General features: G+C 39.0%; 1 protein-coding gene across 1 annotated transcript in view; it reads left to right on the forward strand.

The window, feature by feature from the left end:
* Nucleotides 1–13,502, forward strand: part of LRP2 (LDL receptor related protein 2) — a 196,594-nt gene that overhangs the window by 100,934 nt on the left and 82,158 nt on the right. The window contains exons 26-33 of the mRNA XM_060301487.1: nt 101–349; nt 1,445–1,656; nt 2,538–2,722; nt 3,580–3,808; nt 4,605–4,779; nt 6,422–6,544; nt 11,069–11,235; nt 12,188–12,331. Of these exons, the coding sequence (XP_060157470.1) occupies nt 101–349; nt 1,445–1,656; nt 2,538–2,722; nt 3,580–3,808; nt 4,605–4,779; nt 6,422–6,544; nt 11,069–11,235; nt 12,188–12,331 (1,484 nt within the window). The remainder of the gene's footprint in view (nt 1–100; nt 350–1,444; nt 1,657–2,537; nt 2,723–3,579; nt 3,809–4,604; nt 4,780–6,421; nt 6,545–11,068; nt 11,236–12,187; nt 12,332–13,502) is intronic.

A 13,502-nucleotide genomic window follows, 5' to 3' on the forward strand; every position in this document is an offset into this window, starting at 1 on the left:
AAGGTGACCTGAGACTGTATGACACATAATGCAACTGAGTGAACCAAAGAAGCAAAGATTCCTGACTTTCCCACTCTGTGATTCTTTTTCTTTATTCTAGACCAGGAGAGCTGCTCAGATTCCAATGGTGGTTGTACTCACCAGTGTATTCAAGGGCCCTATGGGGCTCAATGCCAGTGTCCATTGGGATACCTGCTTGCCAATGACTCTAAGACCTGTGAAGACATAGATGAATGTCATATTCCAGGCTTTTGTAGCCAGCACTGTTACAATATGAGAGGTTCTTTTCGGTGCTGGTGTGATCCGGAATACAGGTTAGACGCTGACCAGAGGACCTGCAAAGCTACAGGTAATGAAAGTGAACTAACTCCAGCCAGTTTACCAAGCACACTCCAGAGCTTAAGATTAAATGTCACGTTTAACAAATTTCACCATCTTTATATAATGTTTAATGAATTCAATTCAACCAGTATTAATTCAGTTTCTACTACGTGAAAGTATTTGTACTATGTGTTAGGGTATTGCTTTGGCTGCTTTAAAAGTGACCAGATAGTGACCACCTAGAGGGGTGGGATAGGGAGGGTGGGAGGGAGCCACAAGAGGGCGGGGATACGGAGATGAGATATATGTATATGTATATGTATAGCTGATTCACTTTGTTAGACAGCAGAAACTAACACAACATTGTAAAGCAATTATACTCCAATAAAGATGTTAAAAAAATAAATAAATAAAAGTGACCAGATAAAGAATGCTAAAACAAAGTAGGCAGTTTCTTTCTTTTTCGGGCAGGAGTCTGGAGGGTAGACGGTTCAGGGGGTAAAAGCTGGTGTGGCTTCCATCTCGGGATCCATTGTTTTGCTCCAGTCTTTGCCTGCTCCCAGAAAGCAGGAAAGGGGCGAGTAGCTTCCTTTTAAGGATGGCACCTAGAATTTGACACGTCGTCTGTGTTCACATTTTATTGTTCAAAACTTAGTCATATGGTCACTCCAAACTGAAATGGAAATGGGGAAATGTCTCTAGCTGGTAGGCCCTGTGCTGTGCTAAAAAGTGGCATAATTTATTACTAGAAAGGAAGAAGAGGAGAGGGACATGGGGATGATTAGAAGTCTCTGCCACAGCTGAATGCAAAGTACGACATAAGCAAGTACAAAGGTAACTATAGTAACAGGAAGAATGCAAGTAGAGTTCACTCCAGGTTGATATTTAGATAAACACTAAAGTGTAATTCAAGGAAGAAAGATATTTCGAAAAAGCTTACTTTCAACGCTCATGAAAACCAGCTAACTGTTAAGGTAACATCATTCTTATAGGAATTTTTGTTTGTTTTTCCCATTACTCTAGTGTGGAATGACATCTTCTTTCTGTTACCAAAGGTATTACATCAAATATTGAGTGTTTTTTCTCCCAGAATCGTTGACACTTGTATTTTCTTCTTGGACAGCATCTGAAAGTCTGCTGTTACTTGTGGCGAGTCAGAACCAGCTTGTTGCTGACAACATCTCCAGGCAGGAGCACTCTATCCACGCCCTTGTCCAGGATGGTTCTCACATTGTGGCTGTTGATTTTGATTCAGTCAGTGGTCATATCTTTTGGTCGGATGGAACTCAGGGTAAAATCTGGAGTGCGTTTCAAAATGGAACAGATAGAAAACTAGTAAGTACACGTCTACTGGCCTTTGACCTGCCTAGTTCCCCTGTCTTGGGTCTATTTGCTGTTGTTACTCACCAGTGAGAGAAGGCCCTACCTCATCTTAGGTGGTTCTCATGTTTTCCTCTGGGCCACATCACACCCAAGGGACCCCGATGTTCCTAACTCCTACTTGATGGGATCTGAAGGGAGATGCATGGCTCTGAATTGCAGGTCATATGATGCAGAGACCTCACAGCATCTTGGAGGTCCCTTCTGCAAATTTTTTTCCTAGTGGATGAGAGATAAGGGAAACACAGGGGAGGTTGCTTTTCTTTCTTTTGTCTTTTAAAAATGTTTTTAAAATTTATCCTTTTCTTTGCCATTATGGTTTATTACAGGATACTGAATATAGTTCCCCATGCTATACAGTAGGACCTTGCTGTTGAGGTTGCTTTTCTTAGCTTTAATTCAGTTATGTTTCTTGATCAATCTCCCGGAGTTTCAGTTTCTTGATCCTTGATGGTTATGTTTCCTCTGCCCCTTAGAAATTTATTTTGTAATTGTTGGCACTCAATCAATAAAGGTATTACTTTTGCCATGTGAACACTGTAAAGTTTCATAGGGTTGCCAGCTTAGCAAACGGATACAGCTTTTGTTTAACTGAAAAAATTCTGAAACCAAAATGAAACTACATACTAATCCAACAATAGAGTATTCAGTTCTACACAGTCTTGTATATTTTTCCAGAAAACCCTACTGTTTCTCCATGGGAAGACAAAGTTTTCTAATCTTCATAAGCAATCATAGGACAAATTAGATGCCTTCTTCTCAATTTTCATATAATTTCCATGTTTGCATTCATTTATTCCCTTTAGAATTCACTCGTTATTCACTTTTGTCTTTAGACGCTTGACAGTGGTATCACCATGACTGAAAGTATTGCAGTAGATTGGGTAGGACGCAATCTTTACTGGACAGACTTTTCTCTGCAAACAATTGAAGTCTCTAAACTGGATGGGAGTCACAGGACTGTGCTGCTTAGTGAAAACATAACAAATCCAAGGGGACTAGTGTTAGATCCCAGAACTACGTAAGACTTCTTTTTTTTTTTTTTTAAGTGATGTTGCCTTAACATTGTATGAGGGAAAAATAACCTGACATGCTGTGGCTAATATTCATATCACAAAATTTGCACATTGATTTATTAGCTTGGCAATATATGATTAAGTCTAATGAATGCATGCAGTAATATTCCATAGACGGGCCATGGTATTTGTGCCACGTGTACCTCATGGTTATGCAACAAAACAGCCAGATTTTCCTGCTTCAGTTTCATATTGTTTACTAGAACTTCCTTTTATGTCATGTAAGGAAGTTTTTGCCTGCTGGCCCTAAAGGGAAGAAGAAGAAATTCTCCCATGTGCTTAGAAAACTTTGAAGGCTTCTTTCCTCGAATTTCCTTAGATTCTCTTAGATTCTTTTCTGCAGGAAGATGACTTAGGCAAATTATGTTCAATGCAATGCAGACTTCCTAGATATTGTAAAGTAAATTTCACACCCGTGAAATTCATGATAAATCTCTGATGATGAATAAATTGACTTATCTTAAAAACGACAGGGTAGATAAACAGGGACAGATGAACTTTTCTAGATCAACTATTTGTGGATTGTACAGAAACATGAATCGACCTTGAGACATTTCAGTGTCACAGTATACTGCATGTTTTCTGAACATTATAAAAACACCCAGATGGCTTGTGATTGAATTATGATTACGGTTTTACTTTGTGACTCTCAGAGGAAATAGTAATCTCTGTGCATATATTCTGACCTGGATATGAGTTATTTTAAGCAGAGCTTAAACATGATATTCTGTCACTTAAAATGACAGTTATTTTCCATTTTGAAATATGTCCCATCCAATCGGTAACTAGTTTCTTTTCACAGTGCCTCTGTGATGTTCTGGTCTGACTGGGGCCATCACCCTCGCATTGAGCGAGCTAGCATGGATGGCAGTCTGCGCACCGTCATTATCCAGGAGAAGGTTTTCTGGCCCAATGGCTTAGCTATTGACTACCCCAACAGGCTGCTGTACTTCGTGGATGGCTATCTTGATTACATAGACTATTGTGAATATGATGGAAGCAATCGGCGGCAGGTGATAGCCAGTGATTTGGTAAGTTGGTAGTGAGGAAAGGAAACTAAGACAATAATGGTTTAGTAGGAAGCAGATAGAGTAACAAGAAAGCTAAGAAATTCACTGTTGTGTCGTAGACATTACAAGGTCCATCGAGGAAATATCAACAGGAGGAAGGGTCAACCTATCTTTTATTACTGACAGAAAATCAATATTCTAGTTCGTGGTCAGATTGTGCCGCGTCCAGGAAGGATTAATAGCTCGTGTGACTTAGTTGATCTGTGGATGCTAATCCGTTGCTTCTCTAAGTCCATGTAAATAATGATTTAATTATATGTAGATTCTCTCCATGAAATCATAACCTGTTATATATTTTTATTCAGGAAATTCTGGTGAATTTATTGTCACAAGTTAAATGAGAAAATACGTAGTTTACCAAAAAGCTGTTATTGACTTCTGTTTAAGATTGTGATTGTTTATAGTTCTGTGGCTTGAAGAGGCCCTGGGAGATCTCTCCTGTAACTAGACAGGTGATATACATAAGTCACCCTACTTTCTGCACTTCAGTTTTGCTTTTTTTTATAAGATGGATGCCCAGTGTAATTACCAGAGTAAAAATGAAGGCTAAATGACACAGGTACATGAAAATATTTTGGTTGGTAAGTGGGATATAGGTCAAGAAGTATATATTTTTTCTGTCTCTTGACCAATGATTTCACTATGTCTTTATTAAGTTAAATGCTAAAGGAAACCGTCTTCTTGGGGAGGTATCCTTTTCTACTTTGTTCATCTTCATTTTTATTTCTAGGTCTCATTGTTCTCTTCTGCTTCACAGACTCTGCGGCATCCCTACTCCCTAAGTCTCTTTGAAGATTCCGTGTACTGGAGTGACCGTGCTACTCATGAGGTTATGAAAGCCAACAAGTGGCATGGGGGGAACCAATCAGTAGTACTGTCTCTTCACCAGCCCCTTGGAATTGTTGTGGTTCATCCTGCAAAACAACCAGCTTGTAAGTGATAGAGATATCCTGCATGGTATAGCTTGGAAAACATTGATCTGGGGAATGTAAACTGTATAACGTTGCAGACCCGTTTGTTTGGACAATACACTTCCATGACCTCTGTTTACCATGGAAAAGTCAAATCTCGTATGTCTTTACATACTCAAGTCTCCCTGGTCTTTTCTCCTACTTTCTTTTGCCACGCTGGACTTCACTGGACTTCATTTTGGTACAGAAGCACACGAGGCTACTTACCATCTCTGAACGTCTGCACTGGCTCTTCCTTCTGCCCTGGGACGCCCCTCGTCCAGATGTCTGCCTGAGTTGCTGCTTCACGTTATTTAGAATTCTCTTAGGTGCTCCTTGTGGGCCTCGACCATCCTATCGAAAATGGCACTGCCTCTCATAATTCTTTTGCTCTTTACTCTCACGTTCTAAAGTCACACAACTTATGAGTTTAGTTTTATCTCCCTTTGTTAGACTATCTGCCTCACGTTTACAGTATTCCCAGTGCTTAGAGTGGTGTTTGGTACATAGTGAAGGCTTGCTAGTTTTTGAGTAAACAAATGGATTACTGCATCTAACAAGGTGCATGTAATAAGAATATATAGGACCTAGAGAACATCCTATGAGCACAGGATGCGCACAGGATCCCTCTACTTCAAGGAGCAGAAACACACAAAGATGTCATCAATAGAAAAATAAAAGATTATTATCTAACCAAAACTTGGACAACAGTGGGTAAATGTCAAGGTCACATAGGGAACACACAACTTGGTTTCGTTTAATGTGAAAAGATCTTTTTGGGGTCAGCCAAGGAGACACATCTTACGTAGCATCAAATTTCTATTACTGAGCTCTGGATTACTCAGCGGCTGTTTGTTCTGTTTATAGACTGGATTGATCTGTGACCTTGGGAAAGTCACTCCTCCCTCTTATGCCTCTTATGAATTCTATGTTGAAAGAATGATGTTGGGGAAGGGTAAAGTAGTTTAGGGCAAATACCAAACCAGCCAAAGTAACTTCATGTATTGTGTCTCCAAATATTGGGGGCTTCTGGAAGGACAATTTATTAACTGAGATATAATTGACACATAACATTGTATTAGTGTTAGGTGTACAACATAATGATTTGATATATGTATGTATTGTGAAATGATCACTATAATAAGTTCAGTGAACATCTATTACCACACATTTTTTTTTCTGTGCTGAAAACTTTTAAGATTGACTCTTTACGATAGTCGTCATGCTGTACATTACATCCCCAAGACTTATTTACCTTTTGTAACTGGAAGTCTGTACCCGTTGACCACCTTCTCACATTTTGCCTCCCCGCATTCTCTGCTTCTGACAAGCACCAGTCTGTTCTCTCCGTTCATTATTTTTTAAATTTAGATTTAAAATTTCGATGATTAAAAGTGATCTCATATAGTATCTGTCTTTCTCTGTCTGACTTATTTCACTTAGCATAATACCCTCCAGGTCCATCCGTGTGTCGCAAATGGAGGATTTCCTTTTCTGCGGGCCGAATAATATTCGATTATATGTGTATATATACATACCATGTCTGTATCCATTCATCCCGTGCACTTTAAAGTGGGCGGTTTTCCATTCACCAATGTTTTCTTCTCTTCTCTTTGTATTACAGCCACAAATCCATGCGTCCATGCCCAATGCAGCCATCTGTGCTTGCTTTCCTCAGAGAGGCTTTACTCCTGTGCTTGTCCTTCAGGGTGGCGTCTCTCTCGTGATTCTGTGACTTGCGTGAGAGGTACAGTATGTCCTTTAAGTATGCCCTGAAGGTGGAGCTTGCCACAGTTTGTACAAAGCTGTGTGAGCTCTAAGCCACTTGGTGATGGAGTGTGTGCTGTGTTCCCTCTGATCAGCAGGTATCTGTAGAGTGTGTGCTATATGGGGTGTTAACTGAGCACCATTTACAGAAACTGTATTCCAATTGACCATATGCAGAAACTGTATTACAACTGAGTTGTAATTGTAATGTAGTTTCTGTACATGCAGCTAATATTATGTGTGCATGTAATTCAACAATCTTTAACCTCACATTTTCTCTTACCTGGTTATAGTCAGGCAAGCTAGGATAATGGGAAGTTCCAGATTCTGCATTTAGAAGTAAAAATCCTTGATATTTGTGGATAGCTTCATTTTGTAGGTTCCTGATCTCATCTTTATTCTCATAACCAATAGTCAATAATGAGTGTTATAGTCTGGGTCTTCTGACTCCAGTTTCAGTACCTTTACTATTACTGTATGGTACTTTAAAAATGAAAGTTTTCTCTGTATGAAATATTTAAAGGGATTATTTGAATAATTTATTCTTCATCTCATTCTAGATATCTTACTGGGTTGATTGAAGAGTATGTGGAGAGCTATACTAAGTACTTTAGTGAGCAAGAAAGGAAGGACAAGATGTAGTCAGTCCACAAAGGAGATTTCTAAGAAATCATTTGCCTTTGCTTAAAAATCTAAAGAGGTAGTCTAAACTCAAGTTTCTTTCATTACTCGGTGAAGAGGAGTAATTGTGTTTTGATACTGATAAAAAATGGCTATAGACCAGTTAAAATGAAATGGTTAATGGGAAAAAATTGCTAAATTAAGAGAAAAGTAGAGTCAATCTAGAGGGAAATTTAGTTTTCAAATGGAAAGTATATTCCTGAATCTAGGAAATTTATGGTGTTTACAGGTTATGAGGATGTAAGGTTACTGAAAATCAAATTCCATCGACATGTGATATTTTGCAATGATACTTTTGTGATGAAAGATTTTAATTATTGGTAATGCCTACAAAGGGATTGGCATTTGCCATTTTTCTTCAGAGCTTTATTATAAACCTAATCCTTGTTGACATTGTTTAATTTAGTGTGTCCTCAGAGTCTTTCAGCAGAAGATTAAACTGGGCTATAGACATTCTGCATACAAAGCATTCTTTCACCACACAAAGATTGTTGGACTGTGCATTGGGGATTGGTGTAATCTGTATTACTATCTGATGGTGATTGATAAGTGTAAACTCTAAATAGTACCTTTTGTTGTTTCACAAATAATTCCACCAGTGGTTTTCCCATGGACTGACTTTACTGAGGTGGAACCTTTTCAATAGTTTCCAACCGGCTTCTGAGCACCAGCTGGGTAACTGAGTGCTTAATATATGTGAACTAAAAACATGTTGCATTTTTTTTTCCAGCAGGAAGCTTAGAAGACTGTTAACATTCATAGATGAAAACGTTTTACTTGATTTAAATGTCCGATTGCCTCTAAAATTTTGTCTGCAAAGTGTCTAAAATATCTTTGGAAGTGCTTATGTGATAAGATCAAGTGAAAAAGCAGAGATGGTTTAATATTGGCTATGTAAAATCATGCATTAAAAAAATCTGGAGGACAAGATACACAAGTGCCAATAATGCTTACAGTTGGGAAGGGGGATTATGGGATATTTCTATTTTTTCCTAAAGGGAGAGCTTTCTCTGTATGAAATAGTTTTTTATTGTTTAGAAAATATGTTCCCCACAATGCCAAAGAAACCCCCAAAACTCAAACCAGAACATCTTCCCAGCACCCCCTAAAATTAACAACTGCAAATCCAGGGCTGTTCAAGGTCATACTTTGGGAGGAGCTAGGCTTGGGAGTCATAAATGTCACCTCTTAATGACAACATAAATTTCCCATTCCTGACTGTTGTTTTTCACTTCTTTGCTCTGCTAACACTAATCTTAATAGGATCGTGACATGAAAGACAGAAAATGAAGAAATGTTCTGTCATTTCGAAAGACTAAGACCTCCTGAACTCCTTTCCAGCCAACCCTAGGTGCGGCTGTGCCTACTCTTTCGTTGTCATGGTCCATATACTTTGTCTGGCCCTCCCGACTCTAAGTTCCTTGGGAATAAATCCTCTACCTGATTCCTTGATGTATGCTTTTTGCCCGTGGCACACAGTGGCACTCAGTAAATGTTGAGTGAATGACAAACCCTCCAATATCCCTTTTTGCTTCTTCTCCATTCCTGTTTTTCACCTGCTCATTCCTTTATAGATGTGTATAGTCATAAAATCACTCCTGTTTTCTTTCCCATGGAGCACTTTTCATGTACCTTCCTATGCCACCTGCTGACTCAGTGGTCACTTCTGCCAGTGCAGCATTAAATGATACCCCATCTCTGGTCTGTGGCCCACAAATGTTCACTGGCTGTAAACCCTTTCAAACACACCTGCAGTGACCTGATGATGGAGGTCCTGAGACCCATCCCCAGGGAAGAGTAATGGCTGAAGGAGTAGTGCTGGGTGCTCTCAAGGGAAGAGTTTGTTAGAGGAGTCAGGAAGGTCCATGTTTGATGGATGAGAAATGCAGTTTTTTAGGCCTTTAACAGTGCTTTGGTTGAAATTCTTCCAATTAAGCAAAAGAAAAATTACCCATTAAGAAGAACAGAATCAGGTTTTGAGTAAGTAATAGTTCCCCTGTGAAACTGGGAAATATTTCTTGTTTCTCTGAACCAATGAACATTTATAACATATAATTAATACATCATTAAATATCATCTCAGCATATTCAGGGTACATCTTAAACTCATAATGTTTAATTTCTGCAGTTAAATCAAATGAATTGAGTGGTGATCTGATATTCAATAAGTAGTACCCGGCCTGCACTTCTTGCAGAGGAGTGATTAAGAACATAGGTTTTGGAGAGTTCAAGCAACCTTGCTGTGACCTGGGTTAGATATGCTAATTTCTTTGTGCCTCATTTGAAATTTGGGGGAGGGAGATAACTATCTAACAAGCAGGGTTATGAGGCTTCAGGAAGAGAAATTAAATGAAGTAGTACTTATTTGCTGCATGCTGTGTAGCATGTCTTCTCAATAAGTGGCGACGATTATTATGGTTATTGCAGTTGTTCAGAAGAGAGGCATAGTGGAGCAGCTGAGAGAGTCAAGACTTGGGAGTTAATCTCATTGCCTTGTTTCCTGTGGAAGCTGCAAAGCTATGGGAAGCTCCTTGGCCTCAGTTGTTTCTGAAAACAACTTTGCAGGGTTGCTGTGAAAGACTAAATGCTATATATTGTAATACTTTGGAAAGTATTAAGCATGAAGAGTTGCAAATTTTATTTTAGATTTGTACCAGGTTAATAAATTGAGTCATTTCTCTGTAGTGGAAATGCCAGGAACAAGGAAAAACTAATCGGACATGAAAGTAAGTAAAGAAAAAATTGTCAAAATAATCCTGCTGAAGATGTAAAGCTTCGCTGATGATCAAAATAATGCAAACACCATTTTTAGCCCATGAAGAGTATGCAATGATTAATCATTTTATATAGTGTCTTAATAGGTGCTATATCTTATATATCTTAATAACACAAAACTCACATTCCAAAGTTTTCCTTTTCTCACAGAGGAATGATAATAAAACCCTACTCGTGAACTTCATTAATTTTTTGATAAAGGGACTATAATTTGGATGAAGGTCATCTTTTAAAATGGACCTCATTATCTATTAAAGAGCCTACTTGAACTGGTAGCTTAAATAAGGCATTATGAAGATGTTTAAGTTGCAATGTACAGATACTTTTGAGAACTTTAGAAGGCACTCTTTACATATTTACTTATGTATCCATCCATTTATTCATTTATGGGGTCATTCAGTTAGCAAATATTTATTAGACAACTATTATAAACCAAGCTCTGGGGACATAATAGTGAGTAAATCAGACAGGGTCACTGCCCTTTGGGAGTTAGAATCTAATGTGGAAGGTCGACATTAGTCAAACAACAATTGGTGGGATTATAAATTAGATTTACTTAGTAATTAAAGTCTCTCATAAACACTAGGCAACACCGTGTGGTGTTATTTTCTGAACATAATTAAAACAAATGAACTGCCATTCACCAAGAAGAGTCTAAATTTTCTTTCACATTTTAGGGCAAAATCCAACTCTCCTTTCTCTGAGTTATTCTGTGTATAGAAATGGAAGAACTTCTTGTCTGTGACTCTTAGCAAACTTGGATAGTTTAGCAGCATGAGTAAGGAATTAATGAAGAGTATGATAAATGCTGATCTACTTTGGGTAATTCCAGAGGTCTTATGTGTGAAGTTGATGGTCTGGTGACGCAGCAACCCATTGAAACCCAATGGAAGGCCCTGGATTATCTGGTGAAATATCTATCATGCATTATAGTTATTGCAGCAGTTCTGCAGTGGCATTTTGTCCCATCACATGGTACCAATCCACTACCTTCTGTTACTCTAAATGTCTGGGATATAATTTTGAGAGATATTCTGTTATTTTCACAGGTGATGAAGCGTTCCTAATAGTTGTAAGACACAGTATAATTTTTGGAATCTCCCTTAACCCTGAGGTGAAGACCTTTGATGCTATGGTGCCCATATCAGGGATACAGAATGGTTATGACGTTGCAGTTGATTACTCAGAGCAATTCATCTATTGGCTTGAAAATCCAGTAAGTTTCGAATAACATTCAAAGTATGCAACTTGTTCTTGAAGAGCCTACCTGCACTGAGGCCTTCTTATATTTTTGCTGGGTGTCAAGTGGCCCAGACATAAATAGATTTACCACTAAGCATTTTTTAATTTAGTGAGGGATGTCAATGGGAAGTTGGCCTGGAGCAAAGACCCGATAATAAGCACGTTTAAGCTATTGGGTATATTTATCCATTCAACAAGTATTAAGTGACTACTTTTCTCCCTGCACTGAACTCACTGCTTCCAACTGCAGAGTACATGCCAAGAGGAAGCAGTAACAAAGCTTGCTCCTAAGGAGCTTTAGTCTATTAGACGAACATAAAAATGAGGATATTAGACTAACATAAAAATGATCATCGCTCAAGACCAAAAGCAATAGTTCCCTAAGGGAATTCCAGGAAAGCATCTGATGTGGCCGCTGTGGGCTTCACTCAGAATCTTTGCCTCTAGGATAAAAAAAACACTCCTCCAATTTCCTTCCCACTGGGACCCTTTCCTCACCCTTTAGGGACGAAACCTGTGAGGATGGGGAAGGGGCAAGAAAAATACAAATGAGGAAGAGAGGGAAGACCTTTGTAGTTGATGCTTGTCACCTCTGTGGAAAGATATACTCCTGGCCTCCTGATTCACACCTGTAACTTGGATTATTTTTATGACTCTTTGGCCTGTGGTGGTTAAGGAATAAATTTCTGTAGCCGATATCAGAGGGAGCCTGAATGGTAAGCCTTGTATATTCCTGTGATGCACTTGAAAATCAGTGTTTTCAGTGTTGCTGGCGTTAGCGTTATACACGGTAACCCCAGCCAGTGGCCCTGAAACTTTGCCTTTCTTCCACGTGTGAGGCGTGTTAAAGAAACACAGTAGCTGGCAGTAGCTGCAGTGAAGCCGTGGCCTTGAAACAGCTCACCCCTCCTCGTCTTTCTCACCAGGGTGAAATTCACAGAGTGAAGACAGATGGCACCAACAGGACAGTGTTTGTTCCTCTATCAAGTTTGGGGGCTTCTACGAGCCTGGCCTTAGATTGGCTATCAAGAAACCTTTATTATACCAATCGTGGAACTCAGTCAATTAAGGTAATGATTCCATAATACTATTGACACAAACACTGGTTTCTTAGTCACAGAAAATCTGTTCTCAGGAAATGCTGTCATATGGAGGAAGCACAAGGGATATTAATATTAACTATCAAAGTCTCTGAAGCCAAGGAGAAACCTAAAAATTGGAACTTTCTACTGCCCTACTTTGTCTCCTCCTAAGTATAAAGGGTAACTTGTTCATATAAAAGGATGTTAGATAGTTTATTAAGATATATACAAAGGTAAATAAAAAATTATGTAAGGAGTTCAACATAAAGGGAAGCTTATAGTAGGCAAGGCATTTTCATTATCTTTCCTCATCAAGTATTCAATACTATTTCAGCTCTAAACCAAATTTATAGGTTACCTCTGTTCTTAGATGGAAATCTTTCTATGGCTCCAACAGTGAAACAGAAAGTAGAAACTTGATTCTGATTCCTTTGATGCTTTCCTTTTTTGAGATAAGTGTTTTTTTTACTCTAATTCCCAGAAGAAATTCTATAGGGGCACAGGTATGAAATCACATGAAGTAAATCAGAGGTAACTTGACTAGTACTGGTTTGCTCCACTCTGGGACAAGGTTAAAACATGTGATGGATTATTCATTCAGAGTAATTTTGAGAGTGAGAATTCCTAATGCAAAGGGGTGGTCTTGGGAGAGCGACAGTAGGGTGACAGTCCACTGCTCAGGATGAGGCACCAGTTAGTAAGTTGGTTCTCTTCGGGGCGTTCAGAAAGATTAATGCTAAAGATGAGGAAGACACACAGCAGCTAAGTGGCTAATTTAGAGCAGATTTGCTAGGAGGAGTGATTATTCGATAGTCAGAACAGTGCTTTACAGTTTATAAAGGTCTTCCACAAACATCATCTCATCCAATCCTTACAGCATTCCGGAGGGCAGGCAAGTGTAGGAAACGGTCACAGTGACGGGAACATTTGCAGTACGCATGCAGTATGCTCATCTCAAGCTGGGTAGAATCAGCAGCTCCTAACATGAAGGGAACCTTGGAGCCTCATCTGGTTCAAGCTCTTTGTTAGATGAAAACCTGAAGCCCACAGAAGCTAAGAAACTGGCTTAAACAGTCAGCTTCACTGCCCTGATTCTGGGGGAGGTGGGTGGTCTAACTTTGCCTTGTTGTAAACCACAAGTTCGGCAGTCTAGCCTGCT

This window comes from Globicephala melas, chromosome 7, assembly GCF_963455315.2.
Source record: "Globicephala melas chromosome 7, mGloMel1.2, whole genome shotgun sequence".
Lineage (NCBI taxonomy): Eukaryota > Metazoa > Chordata > Mammalia > Artiodactyla > Delphinidae > Globicephala > Globicephala melas.